At 39.1% G+C, this 24,937-nt stretch overlaps 2 protein-coding genes across 2 annotated transcripts in view; one reads left to right on the forward strand and one right to left on the reverse strand.

The window, feature by feature from the left end:
• ORC2 (origin recognition complex subunit 2) overlaps nt 1-18,564 on the reverse strand; it is a 66,355-nt gene extending 47,791 nt beyond the window's left edge. The window contains exons 1-2 of the mRNA XM_059476520.1: nt 18,545-18,564; nt 18,036-18,079 (exon numbers count right to left, since the gene is read on the reverse strand). The gene's annotated coding sequence lies outside the window, so the exon portion shown is untranslated. The remainder of the gene's footprint in view (nt 1-18,035; nt 18,080-18,544) is intronic.
• A 133-nt stretch (nt 18,565-18,697) lies between these two features.
• On the forward strand, nt 18,698-21,907 carry NDUFB3 (NADH:ubiquinone oxidoreductase subunit B3). The gene is made up of 3 exons (XM_059475937.1): nt 18,698-18,949; nt 20,136-20,283; nt 21,643-21,907. Exons 2-3 carry the CDS (start codon nt 20,138-20,140, stop codon nt 21,797-21,799), a joined length of 303 nt encoding a protein of 100 aa, XP_059331920.1. The 5' UTR covers nt 18,698-18,949; nt 20,136-20,137; the 3' UTR covers nt 21,800-21,907.
• Nucleotides 21,908-24,937: the final 3,030 nt, after the last annotated feature.

Raw genomic sequence — 24,937 nt, forward strand, 5'->3', positions numbered from 1 at the left:
ACTTATGTAGAAAATCCTTCTGTATTAGTGAGGCACAATACTTACAAAGAACAACATAAGATAAAAGAAGAAAGCAATAATTTTATAAAATGTGAACTGAATTCATACCCTGACTTTGGAGAACATGTAATACTTAAATTGAATATATTAAAGACTCTCCCATACTATAATTTCTTAGGTACATATTCCTTACAGAGCCAAAATTTCAGTGCTGTGAAAATCAGGCATCAAACTAAAGTTCACCTTCTGCTGAAGAATCCCTTCATAGTGAGCCTGAGAAAACAACACACATAGGAGCAAACTTCAGCTATATTAGTGCTTTTGCCATGCATTGAGCTTCAAGCTTCCCTATTTGGGAATTTCCTCCAGTGTAAATCAGCTTGAGAACCACAACTGCTGTATCAATGCAGAAGCACTCTACATCTGGTCTGGCTCTGCCAGTTCAGTTTTAGGACAAATTGTCTCTGCCTTTAAAATTATTTGCCCGAATATTAAAGATATTTTAAGGACTTGTACAAAGAGGCAAGATAGGCAGCTGAGGAACTGCCCCAGCCTCACACACAGATGACTCTGGGATTTTCAAATGGCCATCTGGAAAGCACACCTCATGTTTACACTCACTCCCTGGTCTGCTATACCTTTGGGGGGAAAATATAAATATATCCAACACTGTGTGGGTGTGTCCCTAAAGTAAACTGGTTCAATACATTCAACCCTGTGCATATTTATTCAAGGCTGAAGTAGCCTGAACCAAAAGTATTGAATTTCATTTCCAGAGTGTTCACATGTCTCCCAAAGCAAACAAAATACAGAGAATATAAGGGATTTCTCATGTTTATTTTAAAAACATTTTTATTTTTTTCTACTATGATTCAAAGGTTCTTATAGTATATAGGAACCATAAAAAACTAATAAAAAATTTAGTTATTAGTAACAGTAAAACTAAAACATACCAAAATATTTTTACATATGGTCTGATGAAGATTTCTTAAATACTGAACAAGTAATCAAGTTTGAATTCATACTAAAGCACGGAACAGGAGAAGTTATAATTAGGAATGCAGCCACTCAATGTTAAAATCAAATACAAAAAAATCAATTACCAAAAATCATGCCCATAAAAGCACCTGAAATGAGAGTTTAAATGTTTTCTTCTAAACTTACTCATTTGGCATAAACGAGCAGAGTATGACACATGAGGCTGTTAAATTAGACCTGGAATCTTTATACTTAAAATTAAAGCTATAATACTCTGTTCTGAAGGAAGTCACAGCCTTGCACTGTGCATCTGCCAATTACAGTTAACCAACAGAATTTTATCAAGTCAGAGCACTCTCCTTGATCATGCTATGCACACAAATCATGGAACCATAGAGTAATCTTGACTGGAAATGACCTTTAAGACCATCGAGTCCAGCCATTGTGCAATACAGCACTGCCAACTCCACCAATACACCACATCCTTCAGTGTCACATCTACGTGGGTTTTTACATTCCTTCACGGATGGTGAACTCACCATTCTCAGTATTTTTCCCTTTGAAAATACAAAAGTTTGAAAAAAAGTTTATTCCAACAATAATCTAGTGGAATAATGAAACTTGAAAAACTCAAGTAACTCCTGAAGAATTTTTGACTACAATAAAAGAAATAAAAAAGGGTCAGCTGTGCTCATCAGAGAGCTTGTTTTCACTTACATTTAGAAGAAACACATACTGAATACGTTATTATTTACCAGTCTGCATTTAAACCAAGACTAACCAAAATCTATCTGCAACAGCAAAATTACTACCCAGATAATCTCAGCCACTACCACTTGCTACACTATCAACCATAACAGTGGGGATTAGAAAGAAAAAAATGCCACTGATTAGATATTCATAACTGATGATATTTAAGAAGATATCACTATTCAAGTATGCAGAGGGGTTTTTGTTGATGGTGTGTATTTTATTCAGAGTTTTTGTCTGTATGTTTGCTTTAAAGAGGCCAGTAGTTTATACTGTTTTAGACATACATGGGAGAGATTACATTGCAGGACATGCACTTCAAACTGGGTCCAGTTCTTGGCCATTTTATACTAGACAGTAAAATGCATACAACACAATTTTCATACAAGTTGCACAACGAATGAAAATATTATGTATTTTTACCTTAAAGGCCATGAGAAGAATAATTTGCATTTAACACCTGAACTGTGTCAGCCAAAAGAATAAAACTTCCTGCTACAAGGTTTCTTCACAGTGCCATTTGTGTAAGAGAACATTAAGGAGTGACAAGTCCACAAGAACAGAAAACTATTATCAATTATAGCTCATTCTTCCAAGCTACACTCCTCTCATATCTATAATTGATTACTGAGCATGGAAAGAAGTATATTTGAAGAAAGATTTTTCCATGCTGCCTCTGTAAAAAAAAAATAGTGTGGAAAGCATCAAGAATGCATCCTTACTCTGAACTAAACACAATTTCAGTTTGTTTGATTCAGCAAGTTCAGAGCTCTGTAAGAAGAGCACCTGTGTTAAACATGACCAACACCCTGGAAAGCAGAACAGATAGAAGACAACATAGGATGAGGTGGTCAGAAGTACACAGGAAAGAAACTTCCCCACCACACACCCACACTAACGAGACTGGGAAACTCTGGAGGAAGAAAACCAGGCAACATGCTGATAAATGCAGATAACAAAAGCACAATTTGAACTTCTCGTGACGAGCTATTCCTGAGTGCAGAGGTGTAAAAGACTAAATGGAAAAAGACTAGATAATATACTTGATGATGCAATGAAAACATCTGTTCAGGAATGCATCAGCACCAGACAATAAATCAAGATGCTTGATCACACAAAGTCATTTAAAGTAAATCTGAAAACATGAAAGTAGAGCATACAAAACTGGTAATATGCTCTTATTTGAAATACTGGCCTACATTTGTTGCAAACAAAAGAAATATGTATAAAGCAGAAAAATGTTTAAGAAGCAGTTGAAGACAAGGATTGTGAAAAATAACTTCTAACCTGGATATGAGAATAATTTTTTAAAAACAGGGGAAATAAAGAGCTCCTTGTCTTAGAAGCTCATGGAATTAAGTGGCTGAGAAGGTAGAATGGACTTTTTCTTGTAACAGAGTAATAAAAAATAAAAGTTTGAATGCACCAAGATAGAAATCTTAGACTGTTAACAGTGTACTGCTTCCCACACTGTAAATTACCATAAAACATCATGAGGACAATAAGAAACTATTGTAGGTAAACACTGTAATACCTGTTTTATATACTTACTTCTGTGGTAGAACAAGAAGAGCAAAGAAGAAAACTTAATGCTGTCAACTAGCACTTCACTGACATGTTTTACAAAAAAAATTCTCTTAACAGCCACTCATTGCTTAACCACTCAGTATATAGGTGTATAAAGCTTCATCCAGCTACTCTGAAGTTATACACCAGAAGATATTAAATAGTCACAGTATGGTCTGTTTCTACACTAGAAAAGGGTCTGACTCTCATGCTAATCTAATCCCAAGAAAAAATAAAACCAGCCTTGCAAATGTTCAATTTTGGTGGATGGCTTCTTCTACTTATTTAAAATATATGCATTGTAATATACATCTCTTTTGATAAATATAGTACAAATTATAAAGTACAAATCACAAAGACCTTTGTGATTTCCCTGTATCCATATACATAAACACATTATTCTACCAGAACCCTATTTAGTAGACACTTACATAAACTGTCATTTTGGTAAGAACATAAAATAATACATTTAAAAACTATTGTCCTCAACAAATCAGAGCTCCAGCTACAACTTGCCATTTGAAACAGGTTCAAACATTCTGCCAGAATTCTCTTGGCCATACAGCTCCAGAGTACAGAGAAACAAGGTAAAAACTGACAAAGACAGAAAGAAGCAAATCCTCCCTGGGACAGTTATTAATTTAAATTGTCAGCTCAAGCCTTCTCCTTAATAGAAAGGGCACTCTTCCAACTCTAGCTTTTAGGTAATTTAATTGCAAGCATCAGCAGACAGGCATGCATTCCAACTTTAAAATATAAATGCTGATGTATTCTTTATGTGGGATTTAGGTTGCCAGCCTTATTAGACAAGCCTTAGTCATGCAAAACAACTTGGATAAGACATTACTTCCCTGCCCACTCTGACTCACTAGTAAAAACCAGGCTAAAAAGCTTTCTTTTTGGATACCAGCAACAAAGAAAGGTATGTGAAAACAATGGGAGAAAGCCTTACCACAGAGAAGTGAAAGATGATGGACAACAGTCTTGTAAACTTTCATGGTACCATACTTGCACAGTAAGATCCATTTCTTATCAAAAAGGTCACATCAATTTCAGCAGCTGCCAAAAAAGGGGTAAAGAAAAGGTACAGCCCATCTGTTCCAAAAAGCCTCCTCTAAGTCATTTTAAGCTCTAAATTATCTTCTGTGCCTTTTCAAGCACCTCAAAGCTCAGCTGCCAACCTTCTATCTTTTTACCATTCCTACAGTGAAACTACTTTATAGATACAAAATTGCAGAACATAAACAATTAGGGCAGTGGGAATGAAAATGCAACACTGAAAACAGACACTATATAACAGTTTAAAAAACAACTTTAAGGCTGATGTTTTCATAGTATTACACGGAGTAGTTGTAGAAAGCTACAGAAGTCAGATTACTCTACAGAGAAAAATTTAAGTGTCTCATAGAGGCAAATAAGCAGAACCTGAATTAAACACAGTTATATACTCAGAGCTAAATCCCTCTCCTAGGAGTTCATGCAGCAAATAAAGCAGAAAAGAGTTGAGATAATCAAGAATGTGGAACAGGAAATTTATCTTTTGCATTCAAAGAAAACACTCCTCTACATTACTTACAGGATTTTGGAAACAATAATAATAAAGACATTATCCTGCAGCCTTAAATACCACCAAACACACATTAATTATTCTATTATAGGGACCTGACGCACTTTAAAATATATAAATACACACACACGTAGGTTAGTCACAGAAAAGTTACCTTGTTCTCTCAGCACCAGTTTCCTTAGAAACAACTTCACATAGTCATCCTACACAAAACCTAAAACATTCTCTTGTCAGGATCCTGGTGATAACCCATCCTACGCCAGACAATACAGGTTTGTCCTCCCTTTGCATCAGTTCATATGCAGTAACTCTTCCTATGCTAGTTTGTCTGCACTAACCTCTTTACTTACAAAAACATTTCCATGCAAATTACTTTCCGTGTAACTCTACCCCTCCCAAACACCTTCTCCTTCATGGTTTTGGTTCATGAAGTAAATTAAATCTAGATAAGTAAAAATGCAAAATGCATAGTAAAAGAAGGAGCCTAAAAAAAAATCCTCAGCAAACTAACAGTTGCAAAATCACAGTTAAGGTGGTCTTTTTAAGGCACTCAGTGCTAACTACTAAAAATGAATAGACACAGGCTAAGAGAAATCAAGAAACATAATTTCTGTGGGAACAAAACCAAAACAAAATTCAAACCCAAAACAAAACAAATCAATGAAAAGACACACTACCAAAACCTCCCCAGTATGCACTTTGGAATAAGACTGCAAACATTATGCTAAGATCACTATCTGGTCTGTAAAGGAAAGAAATTCATGCAGAAATGTTCTAGAAATACCAGCTGAATATTTTAAGTAGCTTCCCACTTTAGAGCTGTAAAATCGTCACTTGAGAAAAATAAATGTCTGTTATATTACAAAAATATCCATTGAAAAGTTGAAGTCAATTCCAGACCATCTATCTAAATTCCAGTACCAGTATATATTTCTCTTCGCAGTATTCCCTACCAACTGTAATTTCCACAAAATGGAATTTAGGTTACATATTCATTAATTACCTAACCTCCTTTTTTCTACCCTATTCTCAAAGAGATCTAACCCAGAGGCTCCTCTGCGGAAAGTAATGAAATCCCTTATTCTAATCTTTCCAGCTTCCAGATGGTAAAGCCTCCACCTCCAGGAAGAGGAGTGTAAATAGATTAAGCTGAAGTGACAAATTTCCCCCCATCCATACACTTACTTACACATTCACAAATTCTTAAATGAGTGTAATCTCCAAATTTATCTGAATTTACCTCAGTTATAGATAAAATTATGTCATCTTGCTGACTTTTAAAAATGATGCAGTAAGAATACAAAGTTCCAAATAAACTTTCAAAATGGCAGAGTTAAAATAAAGATCCATAAGAATTAGGGCATTGTTTTATTGCACGATGCCATAAATTTCATATCTGACTCAGATGCTTCATTCACATTTAAGATGCATGGTTTTCAAGGATAAAATTAATTCTGATTGATATGCTGGTCTTACCTTTCCATTACAAGTTCCCAGACTTTAAAAAGCAAACTCAACAAATGTAGTTAGAAGAAACATCACTGATCACGACTTATCAAGATGACACAATTTCAGGACAGCCCAGATCTCTTCTGCTTGACCCAATGGAATATGTGAGCAAGTTGAACCCTACACACTTACAAGAAGGAGTTCAGTCACATACAGAGACTGTTCACTATTCAGAGGTGAAGCACAGTAGCATCAAGTATTCTGAAATCTAAGATCTGCTGCAACATTCACAGTTAAAACTGTAGCTGCCTTTATTACTTCCAACTGTCACTGCAGAGGAAACAACTTGTCTTCTCCCATGTCACACATCACAGCATGATTTCAGTATCAGTCATTTTCAGCCTCACACTAGTTTTCTGAAAGTTAGAGAGGGGTTTAAGAACTGCAAAGAACAATCTCACCAAACAGAGGGAAAACCACTGTTAATTTTATATTGAGATTAGACAGACTGTACAAGTCAGAACTTCCACATACAAGAAATAAAACATGTACCTGACCATGTTAATTCTATATAATGCAATCCATTAAGAGCTGTGTGAACACCAATGATTAAGATATTTGACCCAACTGATTAAGGTGATTGTACTACAAAAATTGATGCTTATGACCAGCCCTGCTATTAACTTCACTAGGATTCCTCCAGAGCAGGAAATTACACAGCCTTTGTTGGACTCTCCTTCACACAAAACAGGCAAAGAACCTCTGTCTGTAAAGAAAGTGTAACACTTTTTCATCACCTTATTAGAAGCTCTCATGAAGCTCTGAAACTCAGCTTACTATAATTGGCACTCTGTGGCCTATTACTTGGAAGCATAAACTGCTTTTCAGTGAAATAACTGTGTGAGAATTAAAACAGTAGTAAATGTAAATTAGTGCAACAACTACACCAGGTACCCCCTTTGTCTTGGTATGAGTTTAATAATTTATCTTCACTGCTGAATAGTTAAACACAATGCATATTGTTTACAGTCATTATTCTTCTACTCTTAAACCAACATTACAACAGAATGCAAACCAACCAGTCACAAGAATGGACTAATGAATATTTTACTGTGAAATTATTAATTTTTCATGTATTTTTAAATAGGACACTAAGTTACTAACATATGTGGGGGTATTACTTGGGGAAGGTGTTTGGATGGTTTCTCTGGATGTTTTAATCTTAAATTTAAACAATCCTTTTTCTAGAGCAAAACTTCATATATAATATCTTTAGGAACATGACATAAACACAGAAGAAACAACTTAAATCAACCCAATCTTTCATGCACCATATTAGGCAAGATTTTCCACAATATTTCTCATTTATCTAAGCTATAGCCCAGTATAAAAACTAAAGTAGTGTAAAACCACAACAGAATGAAACAGAGACAAAAAGAAAACTGCCTTCCACAGGTGCTTGATGACTCCAGTTGGAATACACAGCCTTTTTTCCTCCTTCCCTCAACACTGCAGAAACAAGAGCAGGATCTTAAATGCACACTACAATTTTCATATATGTTTTCTATTTATAACCTGAACAAAATTAAAAGTTTTTGTCAAATACTGTCCCAATGCATATTCAGAAAATTTGAGTCTTTCCAGATTATGAAAAATTACAGATTTGACAGGCAGCACTGAAAATCCATGCAGCAAGCTTTACAGCTAAGCTTCCCCAAGTTTTTTTGTGTAGACAGGGAAGTGGAATTTATGTAGAGATGGTTAATTTTACAGTGTTCTAGGTTTTCAAACATATTTTCTTGCACTCCAAAAAACCTCACTGAGGACTCAATGTTCTAATCTTCAGGCACTTTTACATAACCTCATCCATACACAGAGGCACTCTGGGTTTTTGTTTGTACTACTGAACAGTTTTCCTGCTTAAAAAAAGAAAAAAAAAAAAGAAAAAAAAAAAAAAACAAAAACCACATTCAAAAGCAGTTGGTAAAACAGAGCTTTTCCTTTCCTCAAGTTTCTGGAATAAATTTACCATAGGTAAATACCAGAGATGGCCTTATATGCAAACTTGTTAGGAGTTATACTACTACTTTTGCAACATTAATAATCTTTGAGCAATTATTACATCTACTTCAAATGAAATTCACCCACATGAACTATACTAAACATAAACAGTTTCTCTAATCTTTTACAGGTACTGCCCATCTGGGCAACAGTTATGACCTTCTACTTTTTTATTAGTTATACTGGCATAGAGCAAATTCAGTTCATTCTCTTCAACCACAATCAAATTTTTTTAATCAAAGCCTGAGTTTAATTAAAAGCCTGTTCTGTTTCCCTATGCAATTGTGCTGATAGGGATCAGCAGCACTTACCAAAGTTCAAGCAGCAGGCACCTGAAATGCTAGATTACACATTTTTGGTGTAAGTAATACACTCATCTTTCATGGAGCATGCTCCACAAAACAGTCTTTCAAGGGCAACTTAGACAGAAGGTTTAGAAATACTGAGGTCATTGAAATGCACAGTGGACCTGCAGAGAGAACATGGAGTAACTTCTAAAAAAGTAGGGCTGATCCAGTATAAAGGCAAAAAAAAACTTGAAGAAAAACCCACACCGCCAAGAACAAGCCAAAACCAACGTGCACAGTCCACACATGACTCCTTCAGCACATGAAAAAACTGTTCTGGAAATACACACCCAGACCTAACACCCCTGTACTTGCAATTATGTTCAGATTTGCAGGTTAAGATGATTACACCATAATTATTTCTTATCACTGAGCAACAAGGGTTTCATACTTGGAGGGAAAATCCTCATGGTTTTTACCTTATCTGCCAGCTATCCAATTGGCACTTTAAGAAGACTTTCATAACATATTTTAACAATTATATTCTCTAATCAGTTTTATCTGTTTCATTTAAACTATTAAAACCAAGAAAATTGCAACTTAAACATTCCCCTGCAATAAAAAAGGAAATGCTAATAAAAGCCCTTTCCATTTTCTATAGATATGACACATGTGCATAAACATGCAGAATTTGCTCATAGCAACCTTAGATATATCAGAAAGCTCTAAAGTCTGCATTCAGAAAGACAAAGAGACAATAATTTCAATTTGTTCAAAGTCAGCACACATTACTAAAGCAGAATGCTCCAACAGTTCATAGAAATAGCAATAAAATTACTACTACTAGAATTCTGCATAAAGCCAAGAAAAGCCTGCATCCTTTCCCTGTACGAGAGATATTTGGTCCTTCCCACTGGAAAATTAATTTGAAATATATCAAAACTTGATAGAGCTGACAACAGACAACACAGTAATTAAGGTTTCCTAATTAGCATGATAATGTCCACTTAAGATTTGTTCCCTCCTCCCTCTCACAAGACCAAAAATTTATTATCAAAATAAGCCATCAAGTCCAGGAGTTGGCAATCATGGGAGTATCATCAGCAGAGAAGGGCAATGGACCATCACACCCATACACATCTCCACCAGCCAAGTGTGACAAGGTTCCTGCAAAATGTTTCAGTCAAATGAAAGGAAGCTGTGCTGAAGCAGCTCTTTTCTAGCAGTTGACAGAAAAAAAAAAAAAAAGAAAAAGAAAAAGGCATAGCAGTCCACTTCCCCACTGACCAGCAAATCTTTAAGCTTTCTGTATTTATTAGAAAAAAATAGTATCTACAGGCACTCTATTTCAATTTTTTTGAACTTCCTTCTACTTTTCATATGTTGAACTACCTAGTTTTCTGTCTTTAGCACAGACCAGAACCTGCAAATCAAAGAAGGGCACAGAGGAAATAACAGAACTAACCTTTGAACATTTAGTAAATTTTAAGCTGCCAAATAAAGGGGGGGGAGTGGAGGGGTGGCATAAAACACACTGTGACAATCAGCACAACACTCAATTACACAATTTCAGCAGCATCAATGCCAATTAGCATTGGCTGCTGACCCCTAATTTGGAATGCATCCACGATCTTAACCTGATTAGGACTTTGTGCACAACAAATGGGAAATCCTACTGTTGCACATTTTTCTGCCTTAGCATCCTAAGTTTTACTCAATTTAAACACTGAAGTAGCTAGAGGGAAAAACTACAAGGTTAACATATAAGCATTATCATGGAATTTACTACAGCATCTTCAACCATTTCCCTAAAAATGTCAGAGTTTATTTTTGGGGTAATTAAGCATGTTAAAAACTAGATATATAGCGCTAACATTTTAATTTAAATTAAGAAGTAAAATTAGTGCTGTAGTTTTAGTTATGCTATGTAAAATGCAACATTAATTGTGAAAAACCATATTAACATATTAAACCTGCAGCTAACTGAAGGGATTTTATCTATAGAGAGGAAAAAGCAAAGCAGGTAGTCTCTCTCTCAGTGTGTAACACCATGATTCCTGGGACACAAGGGATGTGGAACACAGCTGCCATTTGAATGATTTAAACATCCAGATGCCCCAGTAACATTTTGCTATGAGGAAACAAATGCAACAAAGTCACAAATTGCAACAAATGCATTTTTCTGAGGAAACAAATGCAACAAAGTCACAAATGCAACAAAGACACAAATTGCATCAAACACAGTTTCATTTCTGCACCCACAAGGAATAACTGCAGGAGTATTTTCACCACAGATGCAGAAAAGGTGCATATTCTGAAGGTAGCAATTGTTTTTACACGACCATGCATAGTCCAAGTCCACTCAACACCTGCACAAGCAAAAGAGCATCTCAGTTATTTCTGCAATTGGTCCTTTGGAGACACAAAGACAACAAGCCATGCCTAAACTGTTTTAAAATTTTTATTTGCTGTCTCAACTTCTAAGATAAACTGTAGAGAGAAGAAAGAAAATCTTGTTCTCTCCTTCTCCCCAAACAAACAAAAAGCAAGCTAGGAGTTTTCTTATTCAACAGATAAACAGAGGCTTCTCAAACTCATGTGGTGTTTACACTAACAGGGGTGAAGGCAAAGCTGAAGACTCAGAAGACGTGAAACAAGTCTTGGCAGCCACACAGAGCTAAGCAAGCAGAAAGGCAGTAGCCTGTTCAATGGAGAGCCATGCAATGCATGTGACACCTGTGATTTTAAGGAAAGGTTGCTGTCACAAGATGTTTATGAAAATAAACAGTGCAGAAATGCAGTTTATGAATGCTTAGCTGAAATCCATTTAGTATTTTAGTTATTTCTTTTCTATTTGCATTCAAGTTAACCTCCAGTCCAAGACTCCTATCTCTATTTGTACGTCCATAGCTAACACAGAACTGTTTCAGAGATTTTCATGAAGCTCTTGCCACTCTGACATGGCAAGATTTGCACTGCAGTCCATTAACATAAGGGAAGCTTTCAGAATGGCTCATATGAAGTCTAACAAAATTATCATCTCTCTTCCCAAGAAATTGCCACAAATATGGTTTAGTAACTTCCAGAAGCTTAAGGATGCTACTATTTGAAATTATTGCACAGATGCAACACTGGAGACCATCAAGTATGGTGGTTTGTCAATTACATAACTACCAAACACAACAAATACATAATTAACAATCTAGAAGCAGTTTTGGAAGCTCAGCAATTTTGTCTAAGGCCTGTTCTAAGTTAAGAACAAGAAACAAGCACCTTAAAAAACCCCAAACCCACAGGCATAAGAATCTAGTAATTTTTCCACTTCACATTTAAACCCCCCTTGCTCTCCCCTTGTGTCCATATTTAGCTTACATCTCTGTGCTGTTTTGGCTCAACAAAACATCTTTAAAAAAAAAAAAAACGGGGAATGGAAAGTTCTCCACTGTTACACAAAGAAATATGAGCTTGTGCTGGGATAAATCCTTTGTCAGCATGCCTTACATTTCTATGTAAAAGGGCACATTACTATCACTTAAACTCAATCACTTCTTGTGTAAGATGACTACAGCAAATGGACTTTAACCAATCATCTGTCCATCCCAGTGCTGCAGATACTAAAGACCAGTACAACATCCATTCTAGGTAGGGAGCTTTTGTTAATTACTATTTTTAACTGGGTGTGTTTCCAACCCTAAAGCATGAGGAAGCACAGTGATACACTGAAGCATCAAGTGTCCTTTCAAAACAAGTATACCTCTAACCCGGAGCAATAACCAGATATCAGAACTCAAAGTTGAGCATTTCGATTTTCGTTCTTTGCCCTGCTCTGATGGCATGTCCCAGGGTGCTTGATAAATTGCTCACTCCACCCCCTCTATAACTAAGTTTACATAAAAGCCTCCTACCTTCTGAAACATGTCTTGTCTAAAAGGTGATTGACCCTCATGTTCAGCCATCACAGTGATAAATGGGATTGTGGAATCGCCACTGTAGCTTACACATGGGGTACACCAGTCTTAAGATACCACACCTCCACAAAGGACATGTTTAAAATAATTCATTCTAATTCTAGCTGATTTTTCACGTGCAGGAAATACAATATTCAGATTTACAGATACAAGCTAACTTGAGCTGCTTCTACAACAAATCTGTTATGCTTATGCCCATGTGTTTCCACAATCTTGTGCATAGGATATTTAGGAAAGTTACTTGAGTAAGTACTATGGACTTCTTCATAACCTTTTCTAAATCAACTTTTTTACCTTGTGGCCCTATTCCAAACCAGAACTGAGGGAGGCATGCAGAGGGGCTGCTCTCCAGCCTCTCCTTAAGCTCAACATACCCTTGAACCTAAAGGAAACAGAAAAGACAAAGCAGAAAATAAGAGGAGATGCAAAGAAGAAACAGACACCAGAAGTCTCAGAAAAAAAAACAAACTATTTGAATAAAAAGAAAATAGATTAAGATAGGAAGGAAAAATGCAAGCAAATTTTACACATATTTCAGCTCATTATCTTTCAATCCCATATCTTATCAGCTGAATGGCCATGAAAAATAAGATTATTCTTTTAAATTCTCTCATTGTCTTTCCAGATAGATGACAAATAATTCCTCCAGTTCACATATGGGTCAAGGCAAGGCAGAAGAGGGGAGGAAGACCCTAAATAAAATTACAATTAAAAATTTAGAAACTACTAAATATAGGGAATGGAAGCAGAAAAATATTCCAGACTTATCAATTTTGCCCTGTATGAATCAGCAAACTGCAGTCATGCAGTCTGCACAAATGTCCATGTCACACATTTCAGTTAAGCAGAATTCAGAGGAACAGCAACGTGGAACTATTTAAAGAACTCACAAACCATACACGATGCAGACACCATTAAAGGAGATCTAAACATTTTAGGTTTTGAAGAATCAGAGCAATTACAATAAAAACACAGTAAGATTAGCTAGAGTATGGAGATTACACACAGAAACACACACTCTGCACTTTTGGAATGCTAGCCAAATGCTTGTGTAACAATACAATATAAAATGAGAAGCCATGAACTACTTTGTCCTGTAGAAAAAAAATGCCCCACAGAATATACAGATAGAAGAATTCCTGGAAGAATGTTTTAACATATTTGAACTGCACCAACCATCTCCATCAGGCCCTGTGCAGAACAACGTTACACAGCCAGGGAATTTGGTGTTTTTCAATGTCAAATGATAGCAGTGATAATCATTTCTAAGAGATAAATAAATAAATAGTTTACCACTTCGCAGTAGTTATACACCAAACATTTCTCTCTCCTAGTGGGATCTCTTTCCAAATGCCACTGGCTCTCTGTTTTCAGGCAAACTTAATAAATTTGACCATAAAAATCTGTATTTCTCTACAGAATCACACCACAAGGGCAAGGCAGCAGATCTGACACAGGCAGTGGGCAGCAGAGGCAAACTGGACTGCCTGCAGAACAGAAAACAACCAAGGAAGACTGAAGAAGTGACAAGTGACTAGCCAATGGTACTTTTGTCTTTCACTATTTATCTGAATTGATTAATAATAAAACATCCATTGAACCCAGTGCCCAAATTAATTATATTTGATAGAAAAATGTAACATTAACAGAAGAAAGAAAAATTGCTGTGTGGCCATTCACCATATAATAAAAAGTTTTTCTATTATGGATAAACAGCAGCACAGAGTGAAACAGTTTGCAAACTATACACTATTTTAGCCAGTCCCTGATCTTGGTTTTTATGTTCTCTTCTTTGTAGCACAGCTGGCAATACAGAATTTTGTTTTCCAGTTGGGTTTTCCTAAATGACTATATTTTATTTCATTAGAAGTGCCCCTCTACCTCTTGAGCTTTTATTTGAAGCTTAAAAACTAAAGTCAGAATTCTATACAAACAAAGGAGATCCACTGAGTTGCTCCATAAATCTGTCCTATGACTAAATTAAAAAAAAAGACACTTGAATTATTTGTCTTGCTATTAGAAGCAGGAATTATCCAAACAAAGGTGCGGAGAGAAAAATTCAACCATTTTGCCATTTTATCTACAGTGAGTTATACAAGCATAAACTCTAACTACATTCTTACTCAAACAAAACCTGTAGAAAACAGCATTAAATAAGTGAAGAATTACTTCTCACACTTGGAATGTGCTCTGTTTGGAAATGAAAATAACTGAGTGAAGGAGCAGTCAAACTATACTACCTGTGACTGTCTCTGCTCAGAGCAGTTCTGCCTGAAAGGGATTTCTTCAGTGATTATTATATGGCACAGATGTCCTCCAAGAAGACTCAGCTGGGGAAGCCTCCACCTTCACTTCTTGATACTCGTTTGTATCTTAATACAAGGAAACAAGCATCAAGAAAAATAATGGAATAAAAAATTCTTTTCCAGCCCAGACAAGTCTTTGAGGGAACACATGACCCAGGTCTTTAAAGATTCTCAGCTCATATTAAACTGCTTGGTAAAGAGCAAACAGGTCTGCCTCTCCTCATACAGAAAGCAGGGAGTATCACATGAAGTTCTCAGGTAACAGCTCAGAGCAGAGCAGAGGAATGGCTTACTGACACCCCACATGAAGTGCATCTTAGCTCTTATTGACAGAAAACGTGGTAGCTGCAAAAGCCATACAGGGGCCCTAAAGTTTTTACATGTTAGGTATGTCCATGAAACAAAAATCCATACAACACACCATCCCCTCTGAGACTGGGAGAGCTGTCCAAGGGGTAACCCTATATTCTAGACAAGAGTGTAAGAGCAAAGTGCCTCTGTCAAATGAGCACCTGCTGAGCTGTGGCAGAGGAGCAGAACTCAGAACAATGATCCTGACACATGCCAGGGTCTCAGAGCCTTAGGCTTCAGCAGAGAATAACAGATCAGACCAGTGTGGCTGCTCCTGGGAAGAATGGTCTTTATGTTGCCCAAATAGAACACCCCAAACAAAGACCAACCCACCAGCAAACAAACATCATAAACAGAAAGAAACTAAGACTAGTGTTCCAGCCCATCACTGCTCTAAAATAGAGGTGAACCAGTGACTGTGATACTGTCCATAAAATATTTAGCTCTCTAGTGATGCCTGAGAAGATAATTTCCTTCCCCACCATTCACTGAGTGCTTTTTTAAAAAGCATTCAAAGAAACCAAGGTGAACTAAAGAAAGATCTTTTCCATTCTTATTGTAATTAAGGCAGCATTAACCATTTTATTCAAATGACAAGAGGCTTCCAACGACATAGCTGACTACTAATACAACACCACAGGAAGTAACATGCAATTTCAGGGGGAAAAGGATGCAATATTTAACTAGTTCAAATATGTCTTCTGATATTAAAGGGGGAAAAAGCAAAAGAACAACCCCACAACCCTTTCTTATCATCTCAAAACTGCAAACAGTTGAAGCCACTGTCAGTCACACAGCTCTCTACTCCAGCAAACAATTATGAAGAGCACAGCAAACACTGTCCAGTGCTAGAGAGAATACTGGATGCACAGGCAGAGAAGAGTGGTTCCTATAATGACTCTCACAATCTGCTAATCCAGAATGCACAGCAAAACAAATTGCTGGAAACATGGACTTTTGAAAGCTATCCAAGAAACCCTGCAGCCTTCCTCTAGCTCAACAGCACAAGCAGGAATCCCAGCAAATCATAACTAGCATGGCTGCATACAAGCTAAAATAACTTTATCCTAGAACACCAAATCTTTGCAGTAATTATCACCACAACTAATTATTAATAATAAAAAAATAGTGCACAAAAAAACCCCACCAACTGCATAAATCACAAAATGTACTGATTATTTGTACATGGAGTTTCAATGACCTTTCCCTCCTAGAGGACATTCAGTTGCTTGTTGGGGTTCTTTTACACAATATAGAAACTTCTTTTATGTTATTTCCTTCTGCATATTATTGATTTCTTCAGACTGACACCGTAATTATGGTGAAGCTTCCTTCTCAAAACACACTGTAGCAACACTTCTAGGCCCCTTGAAATTATGCAGACTCACTTACTTGAGGATACAGCATCAAAGAGCTTACTATATTCCCAAAATATCACATCCCTCATATTTGCAGCCTTATTTTTTAAAGAGTATAGACCATTCTGAAAGAAAAGGAAACACAGGAAGCAGAACATGGTAGAGCAGATCAACTGGCTGCACAAGGTTTTTCTTACCATGAGTTATGTACTTGGGGGACAGCAAAAACAGCTACTGAAACCCTTGTTAAACTTTTAAACCTATTAAACAATTGTGTTCATGCACAACAGATCCCACAAGGCCAATGCTCTGGGATCAGAACTGAATGTCCCTGGTAACACACTCAGCAATACCAGCATAATTTTGTGTGGAATATTCAAGTCAGGCTTCCAAGCACCAAGAAAACAAAACAAAATAAACAAAAACAACCCCGCCAACAAATAATAAGGAAAAAAAAGCACCAAACATACATAAAATGTGAGTTTTTATTTTTCTCTCAAAGCATAAAACCAAGGTTATCTGGTATCTGACATGTCTATGGGTCACTGAAAAAAAATTCTGAGAAAAATATACACATTCCTCAGCTCCACTGGACTTTGGACACATACACATTAACTTTCAGCCACAGCAAGAGACAAGAAATATTTTGCAAGTCTCTGACAGAACTGCATTCTCTGTAAGACAGGGATTTAAGCACCTCACAAATAAAGAGCCAACAATTCCAACCCCCATACATTACAGAAAAACAAATGCGTGTCTTCTCTTCCTGAGAGAAGACTGCTCTGAATCTTCCAGACTTTATCTCACAGTGAAAAACATTCACTGCTGAAGCCAGACTGAGGCAGTCTGGATTAAACAGATGGCACTCTATTTAGAACAGTTTCACTGTTAATAACATGATAATGGCATTCCTCCTGGAAATCTTCTCATGCACTTCCAATATCCCCATTAAGAAACCCTGAAACGCAGAAGTCGATTTCCATCATAATATATTGGAAAAAGGCACTACAGTCTACCCTGAAATTTCACTGGCATCATGCTGTAATGTTTACTCTCATGTTAATAGGAGTATCAAAAATTAATAGAACAGTTTGTATTCTGCTAAAAAGAAACAATATTGTACTGCATACAACTGAGAAGTAATTAAAGTCTTCATAAGTCACTGACTGTGTAGTTAACTTTTACCAGTTTCTTTCCAGATGAAGCAGACTATGTGCTCAAGTTTGACAAACACAAAAATAATTGTAATTAAGCAGATACTAAGGCAATTGACACTTCACAGTCCCACAGCCACACATGCAAAGCGCCGAGCTCCTGACACCAGCACTCAGTGAAACCAAGGCACCGCCTCGCTCAGGAGGCAGTTGTCAAAAGAATTCCTCACTTTCCCTTACCTTTCAGTGCACTACCAGGATTTCGGGACGCCTCCCCGCTTCTCCTACGGAAACAAACAGCAGTGTTCTTTTAGGACAAACCCACTGAAAGCCGAAACTCGGCTCCCGGCGCCAGCCGGGCTCGCTGCGAGCTCCGATTTCTCCCGCAGCTTCTCCCCGCGCCGAAGCGCGCCCCGAGGGCTGGCAGCGAGCGGGCACTGCCCCGGCCCGCCGCCGCTCCCCGCGGCCAGGGGGAGGGCCGGGGCTTACATAACCGGGGAGGGGGCGGCTGTCCGAGCCAGGGGAGCGCCGAGGGGCGGCAGGAGAGGGAGCGGAGCCGCAGGGGCACGAGAGGGAACGCGAGCGGCGCCGCCGGCGCGACTGCCGGGAACGCTTCGCGCCCCCGCACGCACAGCCCCTGCGGCGCTCCCGTCCCTGCCCGCACGCCGGCAGCGCAGAGGGCGGCGGGCAGCCCGCGGAGGGGGGAGATCCCGTTCCCGGTGCCGACCCTCACCCCGCCGCCCCCTCACCCCGCTCTCCTCCTCCGCCGCCACCTCCAGACACCGCCAGCCCCGCACCTCAGCAACGCGCCCGCCCATTGGGCCACGCCCCCCGCAAGAAGCCGCGCACTGATTGGGCGCCTTCCGCTCCGCCGCTCCTTCCCCCGGCGCCTCAGCCCGAGACGGCGGCGCCGCTCCTGGTGCGGGCCTGTCCCGCTGGGCCGTGCCGGGAGCGCTGCGGGGCACAGGCACGGGGAGGGGATCAGAGGGCGGCTCACACGGCCCCCTTGTCCGCGCCGGGCCAGCGGGAAGGGCCGGAACTAAAGTTTCGCGGAACCTGCGTGGCTTGCTCGCGCTTTCCGTAGCGGCTGGTCCAGGGCTGGGTTCCGGTTCCGGGTGGTGGCCGCGTCCTGAGCAGGGTCGCGGAGCGGGCAGGTACCGCGGGCGGGGCTGGCACCGACACCGACACCGGGCCGCGCTGCTGCCGCCGCCGGGCAGGGCAGGCGGGGCGGGATGGGGCTGGGGTGGCTGTCAGTGCGCGTTGTGCCCTCCCTGCCCCGCTCAGTCCGACCTCTGGGCACAGCTGCGCTGGCTCTGCGGGCAGAGAGCGCCCGGCCGGCGCTGCAGCACAGCCCGCTGGCCGCGGCGTTACCTTCCCTCTTGTAAAACGTGAATACTGGGGGAGAGGGGCCTTGGGTTTCTAGCACAGGGCTGGAGCCTGGCATCTCATTTAGGAGGAGCTTTTCGGGTAATGACAGCGTTAAGGCTGCTCTCCAGGTTTTCTCAGGCAGCGAAATCTGTCTGCTTGCCTTCGCGGCTTGGAGTCATCTTCAAGAGTTACAGGCTTTTGAAATTGCATCCTGCATTCCAATCAATTTTCTAAAAGTGAATCTGTTCTTGCTACCTGATAGGTGTTAAAATGGGAAACCTTGCCTCAACGAAGACTCAGGTGCTTTGTGAAAATGGAGCCTTAAAAGCTATCATTTTCTTCTGGTCCTTAATCATCTCACTGAAAATGTTCCACTTCACATCTGTTTTTAACGAGAAACTTAATATTTTTGTAGTTGTCCAAGGTGTATTTTTCAGCCTTATCAAGTAATCCTTGTCCATGCGTCTCTCCTGGCCCTGTTGAATGTCACACTTATATCTGACTGAACTGGAGGCAGCTTAAAAGGATCTGAGGAGCCAAGTCTTTGTTTTTCTTCAGAGCTTAGCAATCGCAGCTTTCCCACACTTAAGTCAGAAATTTTTACTCTAAACTCTTTGTGATTTTTCTGGAAAGTCTGAAAGTTCTGAAAGTCTGGAAGTGGGGGGCTGGTGTTGCTGAAGTGCATTTATAGACATGGAAACCATTGGTTTTCTTACACTCTTCTCTGGCACAGAGGGTTGACATAGGTTGTATGGATGTAGCAATGGTTGTGACTTAAGCACAGTGATGTTTAAGATTGCTTTACTGCACGTAATCACCCAGCTCTGAAACACAGCACAAAGTCCCTTGGCTCTTTGTTCTGTGTTTCTTCTTGTTGCCTCCCTGTTTTTCCTGTACAGGGGATTGTTCTTTGCAAGTGTATAACAACAAGATGGTGCTCTCTGCCAAGTAACAAACTGACCTTTCCCCCAGGTATGGGACACGGAGGTGACCACGGCCACGGGCACGGCCATGACAAAGTGGAGCTGCCTGACTACAGGCAGTGGAAGGTGGAGGGGACTCCCCTCGAGGAGGTGCAGAGGAGGCTGGCAAAGAGAGGGCTGAGGGACCCCTGGGCTCGGTAAGTGAAGAGCCTCAGAAATCATCCTGATGTGGCATCTGCTGGCATCAGCCAGACCTTGGCATTGTAGGTAACTCCTTCTTCAGTAAAAGCAGTGCAAATTATCAGCATTTCAGTAAAGTCTGAAGGGGGTTGAGCCAATCATATGAAGGTTCAAATAAAGAAAAAAGCATGAGATGATTCCTTCTGAATTTCTTAAATTTCATGTAAAGTCATATGTCAATTCTATAGGACAGTACAAGCATCATGCCAATTTTCCTTAACAAGTGAGAAATTAAGGTATCATGCTCCAGTAGTCTGGCAGGAGATTGTATTATTAATGTCTTGCACCACAAATCTTCAAAGTCACCCTCTCCAGAGCTCCCTCTCCTTTGGTATGCCGAGTTCATTTTTACAGGGAATCTGCTTTCAACCTTTATGGCAAATGCACATTAATGTACATATTAAATACAAGATAAGCTTTGTGAAAGATGTCATATTTGGAAACTTTATATCAATTAGACCCTATACTGGCACCTAGGAGCTATTCTTCCATGCCAGCGTGCTTTCATCCTGAGTCACAAAATCCATCTGCACAAAAGGATTATCTGTGAACATAAATGTCTGCCCCCCTTGGTTTAAACCCTGGTATTTTCTCCCCAAATTACAGTTTTTATTTTATTGCTTAGTTATTTTTCCTTTTCTTAAGGACTTTTGAGTCCTTGCAAGAGACAAATTACACCCATGTCCATAGATTACACTGGTTGTGCTATAAATAAATAAATATTTGTAGTCAGAGCAGTGATTAATGTTTCAATAATAATGGAGGTCAAAAACAGCAAGGCAAAACGGTGAAGTTTGCACATACTCTGTAGCTCAAGCTAAACACCATCTTTTCAGTCTTTCTTGTTAAAATCATCTGACTCTCATATAGCTGTGTTGTATTGTGAAACAGAAAGTGCCTCCACACTGAGATGAGCTATCTGTGGATTGTAAGATTTCACTGTGCTGCATACTGTCTAGCACAGTGACTAGCCTTTGTTGATAGTCCAATCAATGTTAGTGCTAGTGGGCTCTGATTTGGTACAGACTAAAAACAGAAGAGTACAATTACATGATTTTGAGGAGGTGATTCTGTTCCTATAATTGTGTTGTTTGCTGGCAGTACTTGTATCTCAAGTTATATGGTAAGGGTTAGAGTTCCTATCACGAACTTTACTTGTAATTCCTGATACTTAAACGACAGAACATATTGTACAGCCTCAATGTCTATCTAATTGAAATACCTTCATCATTCTTTAATATATTTATATTCTTGTTAATCTGTATCACAGTGGCTCCCCTGATCTTTTTTCCCTTTGGTTTCATTTTCCTTTCTAGTAATGAAGCGTGGAGGTACCAGGGTGGCTTTGCAAGACCTATCACCGTAACAGAAATCTTTACCAGGGGATTCAAGTGGGGAGCTGCAGCTTTCGTCATAGCTCTGGCCATTGAATATTCACTGTTTCCTCCAAAGAAGAATGGAGGCCACCACTGAAGATCAAATATGACAACTTAATACTTATTAATCATAAGCTGAAGCATACATAAGCCTGCTGCTCACTCTGTACTTGTAATATGCATATTAAAGTCTATCACAGGCAAACCAGTGTTTCTTTGATCTTATTATACTCCTGTAGAAGGATCAAAAAACATGGCCAGAGCAATTTAACTGGCTTCGATCTGGGGGGAAAAAACCACCCCAGGATGGCTCTTGGGTTTGCTCTACTGTCCTTTAAAGAGCAAGATAAACTATCACACCAGCTCTTTCCAAGCCCTGCCTTGATTCTGTTAAATGAAATTGAGAAGTTTGTTGGTTTTAAGAGAAAATTTGTACCATATTTATTACAGGTTTAATAACTATTATTTCCTAGTAAGTAGTAATGAATGACTTGTAATTTCTTAGAAGTGTTGGTTAGTATTTGCTCTTATGTCTCCAAATAAGAATAAATATTAACTTAAAGCTTTAAAACCAACTCCAGACTGCCTCAAAGTATATGAAAGTACCAAAGCTTATACTTAACTCTATTGAACAATTAGCCTGGCAGACACTATGCACCAGAATAATCTGCTGTGTAATATCCAGACATCAAAAATTACATTGCTGCCAAAAGTAGAATAAAATAAACATTTAACTCAGCAATAACTGTACCTTACCCTAAAATGTCTTCCACCATACTTGACTGTAATGTTAAAAAAGAGAACAATTTTTTGCTCTGGTGTATTTATAGATTTATTTATTTTTACATCTAGTCTCTTTTAGCAATTTGTTTTAAATGTCCTGGTTTTCTGTAAATTATCTTAACAGCTTCTGGACTGCTTTAAGAATGCCTGGACTGAATACTAAAGCAGAAAAAGACCTGTGGGCAGTATATGTCCTCTGTGGTACCAGAGGTACCAGGAATTATAATTGTCTGAATATCCTACTGTAAATTTTGTTATGTTATGCCATTAGTAACAAAGTAAGGAGGCTATGTTACATAGCATAAACAACAGGACACCCATCACTGAAATGAAAAGCAAAATTAGACAAGTGAGAAATGGTAAATGCCACTAAATAATTACATAGTATACTTCCATGGTGAAGAAACTGATGTTTTTAAACAATCCTGTCACAAATTGCAAGTTACAAAAAAGTTTAAGGTTCTACCAAAACATGGCTAAAATCTCTTTTTTTTTAACATACATATTCACACGCAATCCTGAGTGAGATTATAATAGAGCTTTATTTTTAGAGCCAATAAACAACATCTGCTACTGTGTGAGTGCAGATGTACAGTTCAGTGGAGTTTGTCATCTTTGTATGACATTGCTCAAGGCACTGTTCATAGTGCAAACACTCATTTTAGTAAACTCTTGCTTAATCTGTTTCTCAAACATTCCTATCCAGCTGCATCATTCCCTGAAAAACCAAGAACCTACTGTGTAAGATCTGTTGCACAAAAAATTTCTATTGTCCCTTAGGTACTCTTACCCAGAATATGCATTTTCAGTGGCTGGTACTCACTGCTTGTTTTCTATCTGGCTCCAAGACAACTTTGTAGGGAGTACTGAATTTCAGATGTCTGTTCAGGAAAATAAGTAACAGAGTTAAGTACTACAATGTTAATAATTTGTACTGATTTGTTACTGAAGTTAATAATTACATGAAGTAGAATGAATCTTTTCAAATGGTATAAGCCTGCCACTTCACTGATATAGCAAACATATCAAGCATATTCAATTAGGCAACACTAGTTTTGGTAAAATTTATGCATTTGTGAAATAAAGTGGTATCATTTGGTGGTTTAATAGCCAGATGGCAGCCACCGCCCTAAATGACTGTCTTTAATTTATGATGAACATATTTTGCTAATTTTGCAAAATACATCTCACCATTATTACACATACAATACTCATAAATATTTTATTTCACAGGTATAATAATACCAATCCTGCCTGGGGATGGAATATTTCTTGTGTATTAAAATAATAGTACCAAATGTGTCTTCACTGTAACCATAGCAATGTCTGTCCTTATATGAGAACAGCCTTTCTACCAGCATAGATATTTTACAGTGCAAAAACCAGGGTCACAAACAGCAGTGGCACCAGCAGGTGAAGAACATACATTATTGTAATACCAGACAGGAAACTCTTTTTGAATCACAAAGTCTGAAAAATAAAAATGATGCTCCACTCTTTGTGTGGAACAGATCCAAGGAGAAATTGTGCATATTGATTCACAGTAGGTAGCTGGTTTCCTTCTGAATCAGCTACATCTTAATAGCAGGGATACCGTGATAGCCCTGAATGATTGATATTACAGTGAGAGCCTGACCATACAATTTCAGTAAGAATACATGCATTTTTTCAGAACATATAGCTGCCACTTGGTACAAATTCTAGTGTGGGCGAATATTTTCTGTCTCCTTTTTCCCTGCAGTTCCAAAGACAGCGTGACTCTTCATGTGTGCTACCCCAGAGTACTGCGCTTCCACTGCTCTATTTTTAGCAGCACAGAAAAATGACTCACTGTTTCATAAAGGCTTTGAAATCCACTGAGCTGGGAGTTATATGCGTCTGATTTCACCATATAGGGAGGTGGCTTTTGTCTGGTTCAGAAAATTTTACATTTTCGGCCTTTTGGAGAGCAGCTCCAGCTGCAATGCTAGCATCCCACAGTAAACGGCTTAATGAAAGTTGCTAGTTTATGTCAAGGGAATGGCAACATCCAGTTTTCAGGAACAAGGCGTTACGCAATATTTACTTAAGATTATACAACAGGAAGCATACAACTTTCACACAGCTGTACGTTAGCCTCACTGTGAACGAACAAATTCAGAGTGAGCCATACGAGGGGTTACGGCTAAACTCCTGTCAAAACACGTGCCCGCACTGACCGCAGGCCTGTAACCGCTCACCGAAAACCCTGCTACGACTTCACAGCTCGCAGGGCCACCACAGAGCCCGTCTGCGTGTCCCCACAGACAAACATACAGGACACAAACACCGCTCCGAACCTGTGCACCCGCCGGGCCCGGCACCGCGCCGCCGCCACGGCTTCCCCGCGCAGCGCTGCCCCGGCCGCCGTGTCCGTGCCAGGGGGAGGTACCGGGAGGCGCCGCAGGCCTCGTCCCGCCTCCATCCGCCGTCG

This window comes from Ammospiza nelsoni, chromosome 7 (assembly GCF_027579445.1).
Source record: "Ammospiza nelsoni isolate bAmmNel1 chromosome 7, bAmmNel1.pri, whole genome shotgun sequence".
Taxonomy (NCBI): Eukaryota; Metazoa; Chordata; class Aves; order Passeriformes; family Passerellidae; genus Ammospiza; species Ammospiza nelsoni.